Here is a 26,573-nt window from a genome sequence, read left to right on the forward strand (position 1 = left end):
AATCATGGGACTGTTATGGGAGCCCCTATAAGACTATGACTAGATTTCTTAGCAGAAATCTTGCCAGCAAGAAGGGAGTGAAATAATATATTCAAAGTGCTAAAAGGAGTGGGCAGGGGTGGGTGGGTAGGTACTGCCAGCCAAGATACTGGATACTATATCTGGTAAAACTATCCTTCAAAAATGAAGGAGAGGCCAGGTGCAGCAGCTCGTGCCTGTAATCCCAACACTTTGGGAGGCCGAGGCAGTAGGATCACCTGAGATCAGGAGTTTCAGACCAATTGGGCCAACATGGTGAAACCCCATCTATACTAAAAAAAAAAAAAAAAAATACAAAAATTAGCCGGGTATGGTGGTGCATGTCTGTAATCTCAGCTACTTAGGAGGCTAAGGCACGAGAATTGCTTGAACCAGGAGGCAGAGGGTGTAGCAAGCTGAGGTTGTGCCACTGCACTCCAGCCTGGGCGACAAAGCGAGACTCTGTCTCAAAAAAAAAAAAAAAAGAAAGAGAAGTAATGATATTTCCAGATAAACAAAAGCTGAGAGTTCATCACCACTAAACATGCCTTACAAAAAATACTAAAAGTAGTCCTGCAAGGTGAAACAGAAGGACTCCAGACAGAAACATGAAAGCATATGGAAATATAAAGTTTACTGGTAATACATAAACAAAGAATCCTATAATATTGTAACAGTGGTGCATGAATCACTTTTAATTCTGGTACAGGGTTTGGAAGGCAAAAGTATAAATAACTAAAAAACCATGTAAATGGATGAACTTTATTAAAAAGATGTAATTTGTGACATTGGTAACATAAAAAGGAGGGAGAAGTAAAAGAATAGTTTATGTGACTGAAGTATATGTAACCTGTTATCAGCTTAAAATATTGTTAGATACTGATGTAAGTCCCATGGCAACCATTAAAAAATACACATAGAACATGCACATAAGAAAATGAGTGGCTGGGTGCGGTAGCTCATGCCTGTAATCTCAGTACTTTGGGAGGCCAAAGGTGGGTGGATCACTTGAGGGCAGGAGTTCAAGACCAGCCTGGTCAACATGGTGAAATCCCGTCTCTACTAAAAATACAAAAATTAGCCGGGCATTGGTGGCATACACATGTAATCCCGGCTACTTAGGAGGCTGAGGCAGGAGAATCACTTGAACCTGGGAGGCAGAGGTTCCAGTGAGCCAAGATTGTGCCACCACACTCCAGCCTGGGCGACAGAGCAAGACTTCATCTCAAAAAAAAAAAAAAAAAAAAGAAAGAAAGAAAGAAAAGAAAATGAGTGAGGAATCAAAGTGTCACTACCAAATCAATGAAACACAAAAGAAGACAGCAAGAGAAGAAACAAGGGACCAAAAAAATGCTATAAGACAGACAAAAAACAATTAACAAAATGGCAATAGTAAGTCCTTTCCTACCACTAAGTACTTTCAATGTAAATGGATTAAACTGCTCAATCAAAAGGCATACAGTGGCTAAACGGATTTTGAAAACCCAAACAAGATCCCACTATAATAACGTCTACAAAAGACTCACTTTAGATTTAAGGACACACATAGGCTAAAAGTGAAAGGATATTTAATACAAATGGTAACCAAAAGACAGCAAGGTTGTCCGTATCAAAAATCGTCACAAGAGAGAAAGAAGGACATTATATAATGATAAATGGGCCAATTCACCAGGACAATACGATAATTATATATACATATATATATGCAACCAACATCATAGCACCCAGATATATAAAGCAAACATTGACAGAACCAAAGGGGAAAATAGAAAGCAATACAGTAATAGTAGATGATTTCAATATCCTATCTTAAATAATGGATAGAACATCCAGACAGAAGATCAATAAGAAAACAGACGACTTGAACAACACTATAGACCAAATGGTCCTAACAAACTCACGTAGAACGTTCTACCCAACAGCAACAGCATGTTCTCTCTCAGGTGCACACAGAACATTCTTTAGGATGCATCACATGTGAGATCACAAAACAAGTCTTAACAAATTTAAGACTGAAATCACACTAAGTACCCTTTCCAATCACAAATTAGAACCATAATGAGATGTCACCTCATACCTGGTGGGATTAACATTATAAAAAAAATCAGAAGTGTTGACAAGGATGTGAAGAAATTATAACATCTGTGCACTATTGGTGGGAATGTAAAAAGGTGTGGCCACTATGGGAAACAGCATGAAGGTTCCTCAAAAAAAATTTTTTTTAATCTACTCTATGATCGATCTTGAGGTTGTTTATGCAAAAGAACTGAAATCAGGATTTTGAGGACATATTCACATTCCCACATTCATTTCCGCATTATTCATAATAAGAATAAGTCAAGAGATGGAAACAACCTAAATGTCCATCGCAGGATGAATGGATACACACAGTGTGGTATATGCATACAATGGAGTATTATTTAGTCTTTAAAAAGAAAAATTCTATCATATACTACAACTTAGATGAAGCTTGAGGAGACAATGCTAAGTGAAATAAGCCACAGAAGGACGAATACTGCATTATTCCACTTATATGAAGTATCTAAATTAGTCAAACTCTTAGAACAGAAAGTAGAATGGTGGTTGCCAAACAGTCGGGGAGGGAGAAGTGGGGAGCTACTGTTCAATGAGTATAGAGTTTCAGTCATGCAAAATAAAAAAAGTTCTAGAGATCCACCGTACAAAAATATTCATATACTTAACAATACCGTACAGTACAATTAGAATTTTTTAAGGTAGATTTCATGTTATGTGTTTACCATACACAAAAAATCCTGGGATTGTTTTTTAAGAGTCAGAAAATATCTTATCAACTTCATTTAGTTTAACAACTTTATTTTACCAAAGATTAAACTGAGGCCCAAAAAGACCACAAAGTTAGATGATGGCAAAATGTGAATAGGAGTTTATGTCTCAGTTCACTCCTCCATTCTACCTTGGCAGAGTAACAGCAAAGATAGATTCCAAGCCATCTATAATACAACAGAAACAAAGAACCATCATGCAAGTCTTCACCCCATAAATTGGACAAAACATAAAGAAAAAAACAAGCAGGAGAGATACAAACCAGCATCTCAGTGAAATCAAGCATATAAAAAACAGAGTATAAAAATTCAACTCTGGATTCAGAAAAAAACATACACATTGGCAACACTTCAAGAGGCTGCAAAAAAAGAGCATAATTTTTCAGACAGTTCTATAATTAAAATCATAAGTAGTGCTATCTACTTATAAATTATGAGAAATAAAAAAGGGCTTTGTTACTATTCATCATGGTTAGAAGATGAGACAATATATAATGTTTATAACTATTCCTTTTTTAAAAAATATGATAGCTCATACTTTACTACTATATGAGATACATAGTAATAAATTAGTATAAATAGAAAATAAAGTTATCAGTGGAATGAAATAATTCAAGATATGATCAGCCAATGGAAGTGAGAGGCAAAACTCCAAAGCAGAATCTGCTTTTAACTTTTCAGAGTCATGTTTTGTAAAACTAGACCTGAATGACAAAAGTGTATTCTTAGTTCACATTTTACTCATAGCCTTAGATTCAACAAATGCTGACTCACTCATCTTTGCATAAGCCCTTGTCCTGAGGAAAAATTGATCTAAATTCTATATATACAAGTGTGTTTGCCATTTTTTAAAGAATGGTAAGATAATAGTGTGTATTCAGTTAAATTGAAAAGATAAAACATAAAATATAAGAATAAATATGCTTGCATGATAGATACAGAAACATAATTCCTTAATAATTTTAATATTGGAAGAGACTTTTAAAACTTATTCATTCTACAAAAAATGACATGATAAATGATTAAGCTTTTGAATATTACTTAATTCTACCTTCCTCAATTACTTGACATTTTTACTTATGATGTTTATTATTTAAATAGTCCACTGGAAAGAAGTTTATTGACAGAAGTGCTAAAAAGGTAATTATTTCCTCCAGTTATAAGGAATCTGCAGGCATGTAAGCAACATCACAAAAAAAAGATAAACAGTATAATCTTACTCTTTTAAGATTCAAATTATATTTATATACTAACATTATAATTAAAGAAGTACTCTAGAGTCTTGAAGTTTAACCTTTGAGAGTCAAATAAGGTCAAGGAAAGAAATGTATCTAGAATAGCAAAGGCCCCAACCAGACAATCTTTCTATAGTGATATATCACTCTAGCCTTATTCCAATGCCGCTTGAGCATCTCATCTGTAGTGATTCCTTGAATAACAACAGCTAGCATTTGTTGAAGACTAACTATAACATTCTGTTAAGCACTTTGTAGAAAATCATGATTATCACCACATTTCAAATGAAAAACTGAAGCTTGTACTGAAGTTAGGACTGTATCAAAGCAATCTAACACTAAAACCCATGTACTTGCCACTTAGCCATACCAAAGACAGGGATGACATCTTATACACCTTTGTGTCCCTAGTTTCCAGCACACTGTAAATGCTTTTAGAGTATAAATTATGTCTAATTTGTTTGTCTCTTCAAATTCTATAAGCAAATGGATCTTATAATAATGTTGCAATTATTTGAGTCTATGAACAAGTATTAAAAGACTACTATCTGCCAATAAAGGTACTCCAAAATATATTCTGATCAAATTAACTTAGAATCAGAAAAATTTGCCCGTCCAATAAAGGTTACTAGGATGCCAAAAACACAAACATCATCAGAATCTGAGGTATAAATTTCCTAGTATGTAGAAAATAAGATCAGCAATACAGGAGGTTCAAGTATGGAAAGACACAGGAAATACTGCAGACTAGAATAAGGTAAAGTCAAATATTGTATCACTTGAGGGGTTTGATGTAGAAGAAAATAACCACGACCCTTCCCGACCTAAACTTTATTTCCAGGTGAGTCTCATTAGCCATCTGAATATTATCTCTCAGAGTCAGAAAACTAACTTATTTAGAAAACAGTATAAGAAAAACTTAAATCATGATGTAATGGTTGGCTACATTACCAATATGTAACTACCAGTAGGGAAAAAAGGAATATAATCAACAGTTATATCCATTGCTAACATTCTGAAACTTACATAAATGATAACTATAGTGACTGAATTCCTGTATCCATAGAATTTCCTTCTTGGACAAAAGTAGTTACACATTTCTGCCATGTGAGCTCTAAATCTTTGGCAGTCTGACTAGTCAAATAAAAGTTAAAAGCCAATGTCCTATAAGTAAAGTATAATGTATAATGAGGTGCAATTTCTACTACTATGTCTGTCATTGGTAATGTGTTTTACATCGGAGTTGGAAGGAGGAGTTTGAAATCTCTCCAACAATTGGATATTATTAAATATAGCTCATCTAGGTAAGCAACTATGTAACTAAGCTAGATAGATTTAATGTTTTGGGGTTTACTAAAATAGCAGATTTCCCAAAGAACCCATACATGTTGCCATAATTCAATGCTGAAGGAATTCAGTACACTCTGTGTGACTTCACTGGGAAAGGACTCTAGGAAGCTTGCACTTGGTGTCTTCTTGACTTTGCCTCATGAACCTTTTCCTTTGTTAATTTTGCTTTCTATCCTTTCACTGTAATAAATATTAAGCATGGTTACAGCTCTATGCTGAGTCTTGTGAGTTCTTTTAGAGAATCACTAAACGTGTTAGTCATCTTCGGGACTCCCAAACCAGGATCATTCCACATTTTGCTTTAAAAGAAAGTGGCAATTAAGAAAACAATGGTTTCTAGGATTTCTAAAAAGAATAACTTCTAGAGTATTCCAGCATCAATAATAAACAGAAAACTCTTCTGCGAGTTACATATCCAGCCATCAAAACTATGTGAGGGCCAACCCTACACTGGGATTGTGCTAAGCTTTGATGACACAACTGACAAAAGACGGTCACCCATCTCAAGTAGTTCACAGCCTAGTTAAGAAACTCACAACTATAATCCCAAACACTCTTAACTGAATAACTTGAACTCAACTTTAAAGATTAAAAGAATAAAAAATAGTTTCTATAGACAAAAAGTAAGACAAAAAAACAAGGAAACATTTTAAGATAGTCTTTGAGGTATACAAAATAAACAGTATAGATAGTGATTGATTTTTATTGTTCAGAGGAAGAGAGAGATTCTAGAGCTAGGTTGCCCAATACAGTAGCCACTAGCCACATGTGGCTGTTTCAATCTGATTAATCAATTGAATTAAATTAATCAATTTGATTAATTTAAATTTGAATTAACTAAAATTAAATACGATTAAAACTTCTGTTCCTCAGTCACACTAGCCAAATTTCAAGGGCTTAATAGTTACATGTGGCTAGTGGTTACCATATAAAACCGCACAAATTATACATCATTCACATGATAGCAGAAAGTTCTTTTGGACAAAGCTGTTCTAAAAAGCTGAGATGACAGAGAAGGCCTCAGATGTACGCAACAACAACAAAACCTTGGACAACTTAAAAGTCTATCAATATGGAAATAGTTACATACACTAAATTGTTGATATGCTGTGAACACCAGCAGCCTCCAAAAACCATAAGTTAGATCTGCATAAATATGGTAAAATGGCCATAACATCTTGATGAGTGAAAAAACTACAAAGAAAGATGTGCAACTTAATGCTTCTGTGTACATTTCTGTGTATACATTTTTTGGGGGAACATATGAACATTGTACATACTATTTCATTGCTTGGATATTTTACATATTACTATTATATGTTACAGATTTAAAGAATGTTACTTCAGTAAAATAAAATGTTATTTTACTAAAAATTACTTTCAGCAAAAATGATCAGACTAAAGTGGATGTTAAATGGCCAAAAGACATAGAACTACTAGGTAGCAGAGTAGGAAGTAGCTAAGCTGGCCACAGCACCCAGCAAAGGCTCAGTGGAAGAATGAGACAGAGGACAGATTTCCTGCCCAAAGATGACAGTTGATGCCAGGAGACAAAGTCTAATCATGCTTCTCCCCTGCCTTCCCGATCAGCTTATTTTTCAAGGCACATCTATTCCCTCCTCCTGCTCACTGAACCTTGTGTATGTTCCTCCTGTTTTCAATCTGATAGTTCAACTATTGACACACAGAAAATATTCACACCCATAAAATATAATGTTTAAGGATAATAAGGTAATTGCCTACCCCTTTCTAGGCAAAGAATACTCGAAGTACTGTTTGTCACTCTAACTTTATGCACACCTTTATTTCAGTATACTTAGGGTCATAGTTATTCATTCTCACACACACTAGCCTGTGAATGCCTTACAGGTGGCAAACCTGCCGCTATTTTTCTTGTATTTACCCAGGACTATAAATATAACAAGAACTCAGTAAACGTGAGCTGAACTGAACTTACCAATAACTGAAAAAGGAAGAAAAGGTTAACAAACTATAGGTATTGAGGCTGGCTACTTCTGCCACCAGAAGACACCTGCCAGACATTCCATCGCGCTCTTAGTATCACCATGAAAACCCCGTTTGAAAAACTCTTGTTCTTGATTGCTTTAGGTTTCTGTTCCACTGCAGAATCTGTGAGGCTATTTCTAGCTAAGTAAAACCAATAAGGAGTATTTATTTCTTTTTTTTTTTAGACAGAGTCTCACTCTGTCACCCTAGAGTACAGTGGCGCCATCTCAGTTCACTGCAACCTCGGCCTCCTGGGTTCAAGCAATTCTCATGCCTCAGCCTCACAAGTAGCTGGAATTACAGGTGTGCGCCACCACGCCTAGCTAATTTTTTCTATTTTTATTAGAGACAGGGTTTCACTGTGTCGGCCAGACTGGTCTCAAACTCCTGGCCTCAAGTGATCCGCCCACCTTCGCCTCCCAAAGTGCTGGGATTGCAGGCGTGAACCACCGCACCCAGCCTAAGAGTACTTCTAAATACATATTTACATTTACATTGAAAAAGTGAGCATTGGGAATTTGTACTACCTTTACTGTTCAACATAGTAGCCACTAGCTTTATATGGCCACTGAGCATTTGAAATGTAGCTAGTCTGAATCAAGATGTACAGTGGGTGTAAAATACATACCAGATTTGGGAGGCTTAGCACAAATATATATACATAACATACTTCAGTAATAATTTTTATGCTAATTACATAGTGAAATAATACTTCAGATATACTGGGTTAAACAAAACATGTTGAAATTAATTTCACCTATTTGTTTTCACTTTTTAATGTGGCTGTCAGAAAACTTAAACCTGTGTATGTAGCTCATATTTTACTTCTATTGAACAGCACTATTCTCTATCTCCTTTTTGCATCTAAATGTTGTTTAAAATAGGCACATGCACACACACACAGATAATAATTAATGTCTCTTTTTTGATGCACTTGGGGAATAAAATATGATGATAGCCCCAGAGGGGCAAGGAACATGTCATCTAGCTAAACAGTCTAGCACTGCTCCTGGAATATATGGTAGCAGACAAATAATTGTGAAATGAACTTAAAAAGCTATAAAAATCAACTATAATTTTAATAATACATAACTTTCATCAAACATTGACTATAAACCAGTACTATACTCTGGATTATCTCATTTAATCCACATGATGAATTTAATGAGGTGGGTTGTTTTGTTATTTTCATTTTAAAGACAGGAAAACATATTTGTAGAATTATAAGAGAATCTCTTAATATATTTTGAAATATTACAAGAAATAAACCAATTCAATTTAATCTATGCAGAAGGTTTACACAACTTTCTTTAAACAATAAATCTTTCTTGAATGCCTCTTATCGTACAGTATTATACTGGGTACTATGACACTAAGAGAAATCACAGGTTAGTGCAACCAAAATATTAACAGGTATAGGCTAAATCCTGTTACAAATAAATTCCACTATAATCATCCCATCTATTACCAAAATATTAATAAACCTAATAGCTAATAATCTAGTAAAAGAAAATGCTTGAATTTAGATGATTGTTAATAAATGGAATTCAATGTAAAAAACTAGCATTTGCATGGTACTTTACAATGTTTTTTCATCTACAGGATCTTTCAGTCCTTACAATGCCCCTGAGGGAAAGGTATTATTAAAGGTTGGGTGGGATCTTACAAGTACTTAGATTCATTATTTGATCTATGGATGCCCCTTATCAAGTTTTAATTCTTGTTCTGTAGCTTGTCTTATGGCTACTGCCTAGAATTTTTGAGGGGAAGGGGGGAGTTTTTGACAAGCCGCCTACGAAATTAGTTCTGGGTTCCAGATTCCTAGCATCTTCAGAAATAACAACCTTGGGCTGAACAAAGCATGCAGGTGTAATTTTAAAATGTCTAAGAGGCCGAAAGAGGCAGGCTCCAAAAACTTGCCATTTGAGGAGGCAGGAAGCATTCAAATTTAAAATAATACTTCATATAGAATAATTTAAACAGTACCCATCAGCAGTAAGTCATCTATATTGGGCTTCTTTCTGAAAACATATTTACTGGGGCTCAAATCTTGGACTACCTTGAAAAATAAAGCAATATTTGGTACACACTAAATGGTCAACTTAATTTTTAATGAGTAAATGACATGGCAAGAGTGGTCCAGGTACTTGTAAATGCTAAATGTCTGGGTATGTCTTCATTGGCTTTTGAACAGTTTCAAAGAGCAGACATGAGGATTCATTAGCTCTTAGCACATATGAACCTGCTCCAAAGGCAGCCAAGAGAGTTGCCTAGCAACAGTGCATTTTGCATCTCTCATCATCCCCAAAGATGCTGCTGCAGCAGCAGCTAGGTCAAGCCTCTCATTAGCAACCTGACAAAGGGTTTCCATCTCCTATTTTACAAAATTATTTTTATTTCCAGGTGAAGCTCAAATATCTATGTATTATTCTTCCTGACAATGTATCCCCTTTCCCCATTCCTTCGTCTTCCCAACCCCCATTTCAACAGATATGTTTTAATGAACCCATCAAAATACCTGTAACAAACGCAGACACTGAGAAATCTAACAGAATTTATATGCTTATTCACATCACTGTTAACAGTTCCGTATCTTTTGGGCAATAAAACAAGAAAGCTTTAGAAGAAACGGGGGAAAGATCGCTGAAATCAAACAATGGAAGGAAGAGAAAGTCAGGTATTTGACCTCAAAATTAACAACAAAAAAAAATTATCCAAATTATTTGCAATGTTATTGCTGATCACTTTGTTTCTTCCTAGTCCCCACAAAAACAAATCCCAACCATACAGCACAATAGCAAAAAGGCAGAAAATTCCAGAGTGGTAATAAACTATAATAAACGGATTGACAGCTTATAATGAATATAATCCATTGGAAAGGAACTCTGGTTCCCACTTGAATAACTGTGTTATAAAGCTTCACCTCAGATCAATAGTTATTCATTCACTTCTGAAAATATTTCTTAAAATATTTAATGTTCAGTATGGTTGCCATGCAGAACTAAAAATATATATTCACATAATCCTCTTTACATGCATTCAAAGACGCTTAAAAGAAAATAAACAAAATAAGCAGATAGACTTTTCACTTCATGTATCTTAAAGTGCTTAATCTTGATTTCGACATAAACCACATCCACCCTGGTGTCTGGGCTTTCATGCTATCGTGAATTTCCCTACGGAAACTATTACAGAACATGCATGACATGTTACAAAAGACAAAGTGTGGTCCTAATAGACACAGATTAAGAAGGGTGTAATGGGAAACATTTAAAGGCAATTATTAGCAAACCAAATCAAATTAGGTAAATTTTTTTAAGTGATCTGAAAAGAATAATGTGATTTTTCCCTGTGACCACCACCCCCGCCAATTTTTTTTCCTACGTGCAAGCAGCAAAGAATGAATCTTCAGAAGGATTTCCCAGAAGGGTGTCATTTACCGCTAAAATATTTCATTCCAGCAGTTGAAAGACTATAAAAGGGTGAATGTCCTCCAGAGTCTCTAATAATGGTAATAGATCTTGTGTTACTATTCACCAGTGACCTCTCAGTCAGGCGATTTAATTTTTCCCCCTGCAGCATGGTTGGTTTCACACACAGTGTAATAACAAGTTTTTGCACAACAAGACAATTCATCCGATTAGAAGGACTGTATTAAGTCTTTCATGAACAGCATGTGTCACTATAGCTTCAGCCAGGGTTTGATTTAAGACAACCTAATATATGCATGCATGATTCTTCATTTTTCTACTGTTTTAAAAATGATTCCAGGACTTTCTTCAGCAATTTTGCAGACCATTGCCTGAACCCTCCCTGGCTTCAAAAAGTAACTAAGAACTCATCAAATGTTCACTGAGTGCTTTAAAACAGGCACCAAAAATTCTCTATCAAGCTAGTGAAATTCCACTGTTGTCTCAAAGGGGAAAAAACATGAAAAGGAACAGAATGGGCATACTTGATTATCGCAAATACTTTTTTGCTTCATGATATTTCATCAATTTATGATTAATTTTAAAGACAATATGACATCACCAAGGAAAGCTTAAGCTAAAGAGAATTTTGAGACTTCTACTTGTAAACCTCAGGAACACACAAAAAAAATTTTAAGTGGAAACCAAAGGAAAAGGTGTGAATCAAACCCACCTTCTGGCAATCTCTACTACAGTAAATGGTTCAGCATTATCAATCAATGCCCACTGAAGCCTAAACTTGAGATTATCTCCACATTTCTTACCCCCACACTGATGAGATTAGGAAGGTTAAATTCAGAATCTCTGTGCCAAAGGGCCACAATGGTAACTGACAGAATTCTCAGGGGTCCCCTTAACCTTACAACCTTTAATTGATGCTGATAGGCTTGACTTCCCCACACCACTTCCATCTCTGAATCTGCTCAACCTAGGGAACAATGTCAGCACTCCTTCAACACTGAGTTAGGGTGTCTTCATATCGAACAGGTCCCAAGGGGATTAACCTACTGCTCCACAGCAAGGGCCCAAGTCTGCAAGATTAAGTTCTCTTTAGACTCTTGATGCAGGTGAGATGCTCTCTTCTGTTCCACAACCCTTAGGAATCCTGCTTCTTTCAATAGAGTCCTGTACACTCCTCTAAGCAGCCCTATCATAAAAGATTTGAAACAATTCCCCTAGAGTTCTCTTGCCCATGTTCCCTGTGTTCTGTCAAAGGGAACACCAACACATCTTTTACTTCAACAAATTCTAGCCATATAAGCCAATCCCTATACTGCAGTACTCTCTCCTTCACTTCCACTATCAAAACAACTAAGCAGACCATTACTCCCTTTTCAATTTTTCAGGCAGTCACCAATTCACTGTATCCATTTGTCCACCCCAACTACAAGGGATACACATTAAGCTGAATTGGGGAGAGAGAGACACGGGGCAAGTAGAAGGTAGGCTGAAGTCCCAGTCACTAGGCTTGAGATAAGGAGCTGCCACTTGTGGCACTCATAACCCTCTAGCAACTTTCTCCAGCAATCCTCCCACTTCTTTTCACCTATCCTCTCATTTCCTAAAAACAAGGCATCTATAGTATTTCAAGCTGAATGATAATTCCATGATAAGTCCACTTAATGCAGATCAAGCTGCACCTCTACCATTAAAAATTGAATACAATTTGACACAATATATATAAAGTAAAATGTCACCAGGATAATTATTATTAATAATAATTCACACTACTGGAAATAATGAAAGGAGGCAATACAGAATTAGAGAAAAATGTTAAAGAAATAAAATTCTATTACTTTCACATATATACTGTAACAAACTAATTAGCCAAGTGTTACCAAGCACCAGTCCCTGCTGATATGTTAATGAATAGATAATTCGACCATTTTAAATCACCATATTCATTGTGCTAAAGCAAATGAGCAAATTCAAATTGCCTAAAAACAGTAGCTTCAACACCTGCTTATGTTTTAACTCAGCCTATATCAAATTACCCTGAGCTCTAAATTAATAGGATTTCATTTAATGAAATTTTACTGCAATCTAACCTAACTTAAACCCTGTCCCTGGACTCTACAGTGTTTCATCTATTAGTCTGAATAACATATGACAATATTGGAAAATAGTTTATTGGCTGTAGGACAGAAAGTAGATACACCTAATATATTTATGTGTTAATTGAGTAAACGACACACATATCAAAGCCCAAGAACTGTCCAAGGTTACTAGGAGGTAAAAACAAGTAAGACATGGTTTCCCTTGAGAAATTCCTTTCATGAATTCTAAATCTAATTGTATCTACTAAAAATTCCCTTTGAAGATAGCTTACATTCAAGATGACTATGGGACACTTCAAGAGGAAGTGTAAAGACACTTTGACCTTACTCATCTTATTCAGCTTTAGTGCTACTTGATTCTCTAATATAATAAAATTCAAGTTATATATATTTTACATGCTTGTTTTCTTTAGAGACAAAAGGAAAAATACACAAATTGTTGTCAATGTAGAAGTAATCATTCTCACAAAAAAATGGTAACAAGCAAGAATGACAGGACACAGCTTCCAAAAGTCCAATCAATATACCATAAGCCTGCCAGGTAGAAATCATCCCAAATCACTTCTTAACTACCTGCCTGGCTCCACTTAGGTTGTAGCCATGTCTACCCATTTGAAATACATTAACGGCTGAGTGCCCAACTTCATTACATTAACTGTCCTGAAAACTTGCCTAAGAGTCTATTATAACATCTATCGTGAAAAGCTCAAAACTGTCACTGGTCAGGTAGAAGCACTGTGTGCTCAACAGACAAAGGGACTGCACTCGAGACTTCTGGTAAAGGAGTTAACACAGGTGTCCAACTTGAGGCATTCTGGGGTTGACTTTTCCCACCAAATCCCGCAAATCATAACCCATCATTTCAATTACAACTATCACATAGCAGCATAATTGTGACTGTGTGACTGCCTTTCTTTAACACCCCAACAAGAAAATTAAACCTGAAAAACAATAGAAAAGTGCTGCTACTGAAACTCTGGTTCACAAAGTAAAGAACTAATACAGCACCTCCAGATATGTATTTTATTCCACTGTTTGCTAAAAAATGATACTCAAGGAGGATCATATAAATCTCATGTATAAAATAAAAAATGGCCCCATTATGACTTTTTACAGGGTATAGCCTCTCTTCCCTATGCATTATGAGTGCCTCAATAACTGCACTTGTATACTAAATTCCAATTAAAATGTATATGCCAGGGTGGGCGTGGTGACTCACGCCCGCAATCCCAGCACTTTGGGAGGCCAAAGCGGGTGGATCACTTGAGATCACGGTTTCAAGACCAGCCCTAATTACACACATAATTGCATTTCTTTTCTTGAACTGATAATGGCCAAAACTGATGTCAGACAGAATTTTCTCACTACTAATTTCAATGGCGTTGCTTGTAAATTTGACTTAATCATTAAAAAATCCCCTCTTTATCCCATATAAGGCTATTCACCTTGTATTCTATATTATCTACCTTAGATAAATATATTAAAACATGCTGTGTCACATTAGCTGTTCACCAATATTCGCTGTTCTGCAGCCTCCGCTGCTGATACCCAGGCAAACAGGGTCTGGAGTGGACCTCTAGCAAACTCCAACAGACCTGCAGCTGAGGGTCCTGACTGTTAGAAGGAAAACTAACAAACAGAAAGGACATCCACACCAAAACCCCAACTGTACGTCACCATCATCAAAGACCAAAGGTAGATAAAACCACAAAGATGGGGAAAAAAAACAGCAGAAAAACTGAAAATTCTAAAAATCAGAGCGCCTCTCCTCCTCCAAAGGAATGCAGCTCCTCACCAGCAACACAACAAAGCTGGATGGAGAATGACTTTGACAAGTTGAGAGAAGGCGGCTTCGGATGATCAAACTACTCCGAGCTAAAGGAGGAAGTTTAAACCCACGGCAAAGAAGTTAAAAATCTTGAAAAAAAAATTAGATGAATGGCTAACTATAATAACCAATGCAGAGAAGTCCTTAAAGGACCTGATGGAGCTGAAAACCAAGGCACAAGAACTACGTGATGAATGCACAAGCCTCAGTAGCCGATGCGATCAACTGGAAGAAAGGGTATCAGTGATGGAAGACCAAATAAATGAAACGAAGTGACAAGAGAAGTTTAGAGAAAAAAGAACAAAAAGAAACGAACAAAGCCTCCAAGAAATATGGGACTATGTGAAAAGACCAAATCTACGTCTGATTGGTGTACCTGAAAGTGACGGGGAGAATGGAACCAAGTTGGAAAACACTCTGCAGGATATTATCTAGGAGAACTTCCCCAATCTAGCGAGGCAGGCCAACATTCAAATTCAAGAAATACAGAGAATGCTACAAAGATACTCCTCGAGAAGAGCAACTCCAAGACACATAATTGTCAGATTCACCAAAGTTGAAATGAAGGAAAAAATGTTAAGGGCAGCCAGAGAAAGGTCGGGTTACACACAAAGGGAAGCCCATCATACTAACAGCTGATCTCTCGACAGAAACTCTACAAGCCAGAAGAGAGTGAGAGCCAATATTCAACATTCTTAAAGAAAAGAATTTTCAACTCAGAATTTCATATCCAGCCAAATTAAGCTTCATAAGTAAAGGAGAAATAAAATACTTTACAGACAAGCAAATGCTGAGAGATTTTGTCACCACCAGGCCAGCTCCTGAAGGAAGCACTAAACATGGAAAGGAACAACTGGTACCAGCCACTGCAAAAACATGCCAAATTGTAAAGACCATCAAGGCTAGGAAGAAATTGCATCAACTAACGAGCAAAATAACCAGCTAACATCATAATGACAGGATCAAATTCACAAATAACAATATTAACCTTAAAGGTAAATGGGCTAAATGCTCCAATTAAAAGACACAGACTAGCAAATTGGATAAAGAGTCAAGACCCATCAGTGTGCTGTATTCAGGAAACCCATCTCAAGTGCAGAGACACACATAGGCTTAAAATAAAGGGATGGAGGAAGATCTACCAAGCAAATGGAAAACAAAAAAAGGCAGGGGTTGTAATCCTAGTCTCTGATAAAACAGACTTTAAACCAACAAAGATCAAAAGAGACAAAGAAGGCCATTACATAATGGTAAAGGGATCAATTCAACAAGAAGAGCTAACTATCCTAAATATATATGCACCCAATATGGGAGCACCCAGATTCATAAAGCAAGTCCTTAGAGACCTAGAAAGGGACTTAAACTCCCACACAATAATAATGGGAGACTTTAACACCCCACTGTCAACATTAGACAGATCATCTAGACATAAAGTTAACAAGGATATCCAGGAATTGAGCTCAGCTCTGCACCAAGCAGACCTAACAGACATCTACAGAACTCTCCATCCCAAATCAACAGAATATACATTCTTTTCAGCACCACACCACACCTATTCCAAAATTGACCACATAGTTGGAAGTAAAGCACTCCTCAGCAAATGTACAAGAACAGAAATTATAACAAACTGTCTCCCAGAACACAGTGCAATCAAACTAGAACTCAGAATTAAGAAACTCACTCAAAACCGCTCAACTACATGGAAACTGAATGACCTGCTCCTGAAGGACTACTGGGTACATAACAAAATGAAGGCAGAAATAAAGATGTTCTTTGAAACCAACGAGAACAAAGACACAACATACCAGAATCTCTGGTACACATTTAAAGCAGTGTGTAGAGGGAAATTTATACCACTAAATGCCCGCAAGAGAAAGCAGGAAAAATCTAAAATTGACACCCTAACATCACAATTAAAAGAACTAGAGAAGCAAGAGCAAACACATTCAAAAGCCAGCAGAAGGCAAGAAATAACTAAGATCAGAGCAGAACTGAAGGAAATAGAGATGTAAAAAACCATTCAAAAAGTCAATGAATCCAGGAGCTGGTTTTTTGAAAAGATCAACAAAATTGATAGACCGCTAGCAAGACTAATAAAGAAGAAAAGAGAGAAGAATCAAATAGACACAAAAAAAAAATGATAAAGGGGATATCACCACCGATCCCACAGAAATACAAACTACCATCAGAGAATACTATAAACACCTCTACGCAAATAAACTAGAAAATCTAGAAGAAATGGATAAATTCCTGGACACATATACCCTCCCAAGACTAAACCAGGAAGAAGTTGAATCTCTGAATACACCAATAACAGGCTCTGAAATTGAGGAAATAATTAATAGCTTACCAACCAAAAAAAGGCCAGAACCAGACACATTCACAGCCGAATTCTACCAGAGGTACAAGGACGCATTCACAGCCGAAGTCTACTAGAGGTACAAGGAGGCATTTAGTGCTATAAATTTCCCTCTACACACTGCTTTAAATGTGTCCCAGAGATTCTGGTATGTTGTGTCTTTGTTCTCGTTGGTTTCAAGAATTCTAACAGAGGTACAAGGAGGAGCTGGTACCATTCCTTCTGAAACTATTCCAATCAATAGAAAAAGAGGGAATCCTCTCTAACTCATTTTATGAGGCCAGCATCATCCTGATACCAAAGCCAGGCAGAGACACAACTAAAAAAGAGAATTTTAGACCAATATCCCTGATGAACATAGATGCAAAAATCTTCAGTAAAATGCTGGCAAACCGAATCCAGCAGCACATCAAAAAGCTTACCCACCATGATCAAGTGAGCTTCATCCCTGGGATGCAAGGCTGGTTCAACATATGCAAATCAATAAACGTAATCCAGCATATAAACAGAACCAAAGACAAAAAACACATGATTATCTCAAGAGATGCAGAAAAGGCCTTTGTCAAAATTCAACAACCCTTCATGCTAAAAACTCTCAATAAATTAGGTATTGATGGGACGTATCTCAAAATGATAAGAGCTATCGATGACAAACCCACAGCCAATATCATACTGAATGGGCAAAAACTGGAAGCATTCCCTTTGAAAACTGGCACAAGACAAGGATGCCCTCTTTCATCACTCCTATTCAACATAATGTTGGAAGTTCTGGTCAGGGCAATCAGGCAGGAGAAGGAAATAAAGGGTATTCAATTAGGAAAAGAGGAAGTCAAATTGTCCCTGTTTGCAAATGACATGATTGTATATCTAGAAAACCCCATCGTCTCAACCCAAAATCTCCTTAAGCTGATTAGCAACTTCAGCAAAGTCTCAGGATACAAAAATCAATGTGCAAAAATCACAAGCATTATTATACACCAATAACAGACAAACAGAGAGCCAAATCATGAGTGAATTCCCATTCACAATTGCTTCAAAGAGAATCAAATACCTAGGAATCCAAATTACAAGGGATGTGAAGGACCTCTTCAAGGAGAACTACAAACCACTGCTCAATGAAATAAAAGAGGATACAAACAAATGGAAGAACATTCCATGCTCATGGGAGGAAGAATCAATATCATGAAAACGGCCATACTGCTCAAGGTAATTTATAGATTCAATGCCATCCTCATCAAGCTACCTATGACTTTCTTCACAGAATTGGAAAAAACGACTTTAAAGTTCATATGGAACCAAAAAAGAGCCCACATTGCCAAGTCAATCCTAAGCCAAAAGAACAAAGCTGGAGGCATCACACTGCCTGACTTCAAACTATACTACAAGGCTACAGTAGCCAAAACAGCATGGTACTGATACCAAAACAGGGATATAGACCAATGGTACAGAACAGAGCCCTCAGAAATAATGCCACACATCTACAACTATCTGGTCTTTGACAAACGTGACAAAAACAATAAATAGGTTAAGGATTCCCTGTTTAATAAATGGTGCTGGGAAAACTGGCTAGCCATATGGAGAAAGCTGAAACTGGATCCCTTCTTATACCTTATACAAAAATTAATTCAAGATGGATTAAAGACTTAAATGTTAAACCTAAAACCATAAAAACCCTAGAAGAAAACCTAGGCAATATCATTCAGGACATAGGCATGGGCAAGGACTCCATGTCTAAAACACCAAAAGCAATGGCAACAAAAGCCAAAATCGACAAATGGGATCTAATTAAACTAAAGAGCTTCTGCACAGCAAAAGAAACTACCATCAGAGTGAACAGGCAACCTACAGAATGGGAGAAAAATTTTGCAATCTACTCATCTGACAAAGGGCTACTATCCAGAATCTACAAAGAACTCAAATAAATTTACAAGAAAAAAACAAACACACCCATCAACAAGTGGGCGAAGGATATGAACAGACATTTCTCAAAAGAAGACATTTATGCAGCCAAAAGACACATGAAAAAATGCTCATCATCTCTGGCCACGATCGGCTAATTTTCTGTATTTTTAGTAGAGACAGGGTTTCACCGTGTTAGCCAGGATGGTCTCAATCTCCTGACCTCGTGATCCGCCCACCTCAGACTCCCAAAGTGCTGGGATTACAGGCATGAGCCACCATGCCCGGCCCAAAACATGCTGTGTCTTCTTAATCATTTATCTAGCTTTTCATTTTCATCATTTAATTTTCAATTTCAGGTCTGTCTCTTGAAAACAGTATACAAGTGAATTTTTTAAACCCAATATGAGCCTTTCTTTGATAAGGAAATCTAATTCATTCACAGTAATTGTGGTAACAGGAATACTTGAACTAGCTCCTAAAATCTTATTTTATGCAATATTTGTTATTTTTAAACATTTATTTTCCTTTTGTTATATTATTTGGAAATTATAGAGGACTGATTGTTACTAATAAGGTAACATTTAAGCTTATTTTCCTATCAACATCTAGAACTACTCAGTTGCCAAAAAACACTCTATCATGTTCTCACTCTTCACACTATCATATTACCACTATTCACCCCCACCCACTTTCCATGTTTTAATTAGCTAGGATTTTAGGTCCAGGGAGTCATCCTGTTTTATATTTTACATAAACAATTATTTAACATTACTAATAAAATCTTCTGGATATTTTGATATCATTCAATATTTCTTCTCTGCTTTCTTAGATTCATTTTCAATTTTGTATGTATATATTCTTGAGAGTAAGAAAAAAGTATTATTGAAATATTGAAATTTGTGAGAATTATCAAATTCTCAAAAATCTAAAAAGGGCTTTATTGCCATTACTCACAAAAGATGGAATAATGGGAAGAAATATGCCAGGTTCAAAATTAGTTTTTTTCAAGAAACTGGAAGATAATCCTCCAATGTATTCCAATACCCAGTGTGCTATTAATGAGAAATCTAAGGTCAATATAATTTTAAGTAATTTTTTCTTTTCCTATTCCTCTCTGAAATCCCTTACAATTTTCTCTTCATCCTTGAGGTTCTGGAGACATATTACGGTATTGACAAATTATCATTTGTGCTGCTTAGCTTTCAGAGGGTCCTAACAATCTGTAGCCTTGTGTCCTCTTTCAGCTCAGGGAAAGAGTTTTCTGGTGTGTTTTAAGTTTCCATCCTTCATTTTCTCTGTTTCTTTCACCCTGGAATTCCTATTAGAAAGTTGTTAGAACACCAAGGTGACCCTCAATGTCTTCATTTTTTCAATTTCATCTTTTTGCTCTATATTATGAAATATTTAGATGAATATTTTACAAATCACTAATCTAATCTCCATATATACACTATGGCAATCACATTTTTAATTTCTCAAATCTCTTGCTTTCAAATTTCTTCTCTTGGTAGGATTTTTATATAAAATACAAAACATATATACAGTGTCTTTCCAACATCTCTTAGGACATTATCTCCTGCTCTCTAAGTTCTCTTACATCTAGAGACAGATGCTCTGGTTAGTTACTGTTAAATTTTCTCTTAAGTTTGGTGAGCCTTAACTATTCATTTATATTTATGAATCAAGGCCAAGTTGGTTGCAGGGAGCTGGCATGGTTTAATTCAGGAGATGTAAATAAATGTTTCCTTATATAAGACTGGCCTTTGATTTGAAGGGCTGACTGTGGAAGGGCTGAAGAATGATGAGACATGTCAACTTACTGCTCCTCTTCAGGTTGTCTGGCCATGGTACAAGTATGGAGAGGACCAATCCCCACTTCGCCCTTCCCTCTCCACTAAATAAACAGGAAAAATTTTGTTCTGGCAATGGTAGACTTCAACGTATTTTCCCTTGAGCAAAATCCTCCTACCTATTATGAAATTCAAAGTTACCACAAAGCCTGCTCTGATGCCACCCTTCAACAACACTAGAAGCCCATCCCTTAGAGACTTTTAACCAGAAGCAAACCTACTGGTCCCTGATATCAGTTGGAAGCAGATAGACTCCACTGTTCTGAATGCAGTTTTGGACTCCTTCTCCTCAAACTCCATCCCATCCTTTCTGATGCTTGCTGTTCAGTGACACACCCAGACAAACAGATTTTGTTTCAGTACATTAGTAAGTATCACGGTGGTAGGGGTTGAATTGAAAAGTTACAATTCCTTCAATGAGAACCTTCAGTAATTTCTAATCTGTAGACCAATCAAAAGTAACAGCCCAACATTAACACCCAGGAGTGCCAAGAAATTAACACAGAACTACTTCCCTGTGTATAAACTCCAGGCTTTTTGCACACAACCAGGAAAACACAAAAGGGATCAAATGCCAGTTGAAAGCTTTTTGTCCTACAGATATATATGTAAAGTTTACAAAGAAGAAATAAACATATTGCCACAGAATGGGGTACATGCAACTTGACCTTATATTTCGGTTGTACTTCTCTTCGCCTAATTGCTTCATGCTGGCAGGCTCATCCCAATTTTTCTCCAAGCATAATCGATGCTATGGCTACCAGGGAATAGTAGTACACTACTTCTTATCTATCAAGCTATTTATTAAAAGTACTGTACATTCTGGCTTCTTTTTGCTGGTGTGAAGAATATAGGAAGCCGACTGACTTCAGAGGGTAGCAATTCATAGAATTCAGTAACAACAGAACAGAGTACAAAGTGTCCAAAGACTCTTTGTGCAAGTTCTTTTATAGAATATATTTTCTCTTTTTCTCACAGCAGTAACTTACAGACCATTAAATTTCACACATTTCCTATTCATTTTCCATGTTAAAATATGGCTTATGACCCTGGGTAGAACTATCACAGGGTTCTGCCCTATAACTCAACTTTTACATTTGATAATATACGACTTTTTAAAGACCAGCAAGTCATGGCCCATGAACCTAGTCACATAAGTGATTTCAAATGGATCAGATGTGTACATTTTTACACATGGAAAAAAACTGAAGCTCTGAAAACATCACAAAGAATAAAATAATCGAAGATTGCAACTGTTCCCATTAAGCAAGACCTTTATCTAGACTTAACAACCAAAATGTAAAAAGAAAATAAAATACCTCAGTGTTGTAAGATGCAAGTAAAAGAAAAGCAAAACAAATAAGCATGACTTTATTGCCACTTCCAAACAAGAGAAAAGCAAGCAAGTAACAAGAATTTGAAAGAGGCACTGAGTTTTGCAAAACTCAATTTGTCAAACTCATCAATGGGGATACGTTTTGAGGAAGGAACCTGTGGTTCTCTAAAATCAAATTTATGAGCTTTTGCTCTTTGGCATATTCTATTTTATAAATCAGTCAAAAAGAAATTGATACACCTTACACATAGTATTTAGAGTTATTCCATTGAAGGTGAGATACTAAACTATTTACACTTTTATTTTAGACCAACTCAACCTATCTAAAAATTACTAATCTTTGTGGTTGACGTTCAGTTCAGATACCTAAGTATTTAATCTTACCATAAACCCTTAAACCTTATGGATAGAAACATAGGAGGAAAACACATTTTCTCAGGTCTTAAAACCACAAACAAGTAGACTTGATTTCCAAAACAATGAAATCTTTTGTCAGGTATTCCCTCTACAAATATTTATATTATTAAGCATCCTATAAGGCTTTTACACACCAGGTGGCCAGAGGCTACCAGACAGAGACTTCAGGCAGCCTGAGCTAAGACAACTAACTGGCTGCCAGAATGCTGAGACAGGATAATATCTCAGCACACCTACCACACATACAGCATTTCAGTGACCCCCAAAAGACAAACTGAGAAGTTCTGCTTTACATTTTTTGCCTATTTAGCACATTCCCACTTCTATGACCAGTACACTATCTATCCTTCCTTTGGGGGACCATCTCACCCCATTCCACATGAACCTGGTGGCAGAAACGATTTTAGGACCTGATACTTCACCTACTTCTATTCTACCCAGGATGGCCAAGTAAAGTGCCCCATTATCCCATTATGATGTTTGGTCCAATGTAAAGACATGACCTAAGCAAGGCCAATCTGAGCATTCTTTACTTCTCTCTTCCTTTTGAATTTTGAATATAAGATTATAAGACTTTGGGCTTCCAGCTAATTCACAGAGGAAAGAAACTGTACCTTGAAAATACTGTCCAGACCATGAATGTCCTAAATACTAGAGGTAATAAAAACTAGAAGAAAGGATTTTGAATGTTCCCAACATGCAGACACAAAAATGATAAATGTTTGAGGTGATGGATATACTATTAATTACCCTGATTTGATCATTGCACATTTTACACCTATATCAAAATATCACTCTGTATCCCATAAGAATGTACAATTATTAATTGGGAATTAAAAATAAAGGGGAAAAAACTGTTTGTGGCAGTTTAAGATGGGTTTCTGTTGCTTACAACCTAAAGCATCATGCTGGATCAAATTTCCTGTGTGTGTGTGTGTGTGTGTGTGTGTGTGTGTGTGTGTGCACGCGCGCGTATATATATGTATAGATGCAATATACGTTTCATATCGGTGGTGTAGACAGATCAAGGTAACCCACTGTATAACTTCAAGGGAATCCTTCTTTAGATAATCTCCAGGCATTATCTGCATTAACTATTCTAGAGATTATCCTACCAAGTGTCAATACTGAAAGAAAACATTGGTTAGAAGCAGGATCACTACAGAAAAATACAAGGAGAAATAAAGCAGAAAGCAAGTTAAACTGATTCACATTATGCATACACCATGAAACAAAAGTATTTAGAGTACATTACAGATCCACTTGCAGAATCAGAGCAGATGAGGTCTAGTCAGAGTGAAAACTTTTTGTGAGATATCAGTAGTTGTTTACACGACAAAAAGGAATGAGTATGACAATTTGAGGTTAAAAAGGAATTCCAACTACATTAACTTCATATCTGTTTTTTTTTGTTTTTGTTTTTGTTTTTTTCTTTTGAGACAGAGTCCCAGGCTGAAGTGCAGTGGCGCAATCTCGGCTCACTGCAACCTCCACCTCCTGGGTTCAAGCAATTCTGGGTTCAAGCAATTCTCCTGCCTCAGCCTCCTGAGCAGCTGGGATTACAGGTGCACGTCACTGCACCCGACTAATTTTTGTATTTTAGTAGAAACAAGGTTTCACCATGTTGGCCAGGCTGGTCTCGAACTCTTGACCTCAAGTGATCTGCCCACCTCAGCCTTCCAAAGTGCTGGGATTACAGGCGTAAGTCACTGCACTCAGTTAACGTCATATCTCAAATAAACACATTTGCCCCTTTTCTACCATCAAATTTTTTCCTTTAGGAACACATCACTTTTCCATTGGGAGATGGAAGGTTTCTTCATCATTCTTTTTTTTTTGGAAGGTTCGGTTGGTGAGTGCAGTTGGCTCTCTCATGAAGTCCGCCTCCGGTTCATTCTCCGAGTAGCTGGGACTACAGGCGCCCGCCACCACGCCCGGCTAATTTTTTTGTATTTTTTTAGTAGAGACGGGGTTTCACCGTGGTCTCGATCTCCTGACCTCGTGATCCGCCCGCCTCGGCCTCCCAAAGTGCTGGGATTACAAGCGTGAGCCACCGCGCCCGGCCTTTCTTCATCATTCTTGAAAAGAAACACAAGCACAGATACTAATAAACAGAGGATAACAAAAATGTCAAAACTGCTTGGTTAGAAAACCTTTCCTTTATAGGAAATGCATTCTAGAGATTCTATCAATTGGAGAAAAAAAAAGTCACAGGTTACTATGCTAAATATGTGGTTAGTGTAGGCTGGGGAAAGAAGTCTTACTAATGCCTAACTGCTTTCTCATTAGATCCTAAGTTCTGTGCAGTTAGGAAGAAAAATTGTTTACCCTCATATCCTAGCATGCAGATCTGTACCATATATAGCAAAGAGTCAATATTTTTTAGCTTATTAAATGATTCAATAAAGATAGTATCAAACTGCAAGAAGTTAAAAAGATATTAATATCTATTGTATAGGCTTCCTTATCCTGAATTGATTAATCTGTGTCCACTTTAAATGATCAACATTAGAACTAATGGATATGTATCTTGGAATAGGTTTCAAGAGTTAACAAAAGCATTACAAAACAGCAAATCCACCAAAAAATTGGAAGAACCAGAATAGCACCATGTGCAGATTTCCTTGCGAAGTGTGCTTTCATTTAAAAAATATTTGCATCATTAAGTATACATCAACTCAGAGTAAGGAAAAAGAAGAAAAAAAATGGAAGGATAAAGATAGCAAAAAAAAAACAAAAAAAAAACATCAACCCATAATTTAAAACTCTGATGCAAATAATCCACAAAGCAGGAATAATCTACAATTCCAATGATTAAGCTTTCCTCTCATTATTGTTCCATTATTCTCTTGCTTTACCTGGGAGGAATCTGCTTGGGCTAATTCTGTAGTGACCTTCAGTATTTGGTGAAGATTCTGTCCTTTGTCTTCAACAAGGAGGTGAGCCAGCAGAAGAAAGGCAGGCACAGGGATCACAGTAGTAATAGGAAGCAATGACTCTACTGAAGCCAACCAGTCACTTGCAGCAGACGAGTCTGTCATTACTTCAAGAATCCTCCAGGCTGTAAATACTGAACCATACATACTGGTTACAGGGCACACAAGCTTGTAGGAGAGCTGAAAAATAAAGACAAGAGAGGCATAAGTAAGTGAGATAAATATATTTGTCAGAAATATATTTCCAGCATTCTTATATTTCATTGTAAGATATCACTCCTTCCAACAAAATGAATACAAATTGAATTACTGCCAAAATCCTCTCTGCACTTATTTGAGGTAATAGGATTACACAGAGAGAAAAGAGTTGTTAGATGGAACTCTAGAAGAGTTTTATCACAACTTTTCCTCGTATTTACCATTCATTCCCCATTAAGGCAGAATATATGGATCAGTATACAAAATCCAGAGGCAATTGCATTTGAAAAAAGCTATTATCACTTAAAAAGTATTCAACAATGAGAAGAAAGATAAAAAAACATATATATTGTATTTGCCCAGCTCCAGGTCCTAGGCAGAAGCAGTCTGGGGCAGATGGCAGACTTGGACTGAGGACAATTCATTTCTGTAACAGACAGTATGTTGATAGGAACAAAGTTGGTTCAGCTGGAGCCTGGGAATTCATTAATAATTGTAACTTCTGCAATAGGAAATGGCCTGACAGCTCTAAGCTGAAACAATATCCAGAGATTATATTATGCTAAATTAATCTGAGAAATGGCTCCTCGCAGAAATAAAGTAGTGCAGTCAGGGCCAGAGGGTAGCCAAGGTGAGCTCTGTAAATAAACAGCTCAGGAGAAGTCACAGACGTTAAAGAATCATTAGACATTGCTTGCTAATAAAGTAATTCAAATCACGTACAGTGCTTTGTGATAGACTGGAAATCTCTAGATTATAACTGTCTGGTTAATAGAGGCTGACTTATAGGAATTAGGATAACAATT

At 36.6% G+C, this 26,573-nt stretch overlaps 1 protein-coding gene across 8 annotated transcripts in view; it reads right to left on the reverse strand.

Annotated features, from left to right (window-relative positions):
- Positions 1–26,573, reverse strand: part of FOCAD (focadhesin) — a 324,194-nt gene that overhangs the window by 200,097 nt on the left and 97,524 nt on the right. For all 8 annotated transcript variants that reach the window (XM_032139268.2, XM_032139267.2, XM_032139266.2 and 5 more), the window contains one exon: positions 25,492–25,749. In XM_032139268.2, coding sequence (XP_031995159.1) covers positions 25,492–25,749 — 258 coding nt within the window. The remainder of the gene's footprint in view (positions 1–25,491; positions 25,750–26,573) is intronic.

This window comes from Hylobates moloch, unplaced genomic scaffold (genome assembly GCF_009828535.3).
Source record: "Hylobates moloch isolate HMO894 unplaced genomic scaffold, HMol_V3 SCAFFOLD_19, whole genome shotgun sequence".
In the NCBI taxonomy this organism is placed as follows: domain Eukaryota; kingdom Metazoa; phylum Chordata; class Mammalia; order Primates; family Hylobatidae; genus Hylobates; species Hylobates moloch.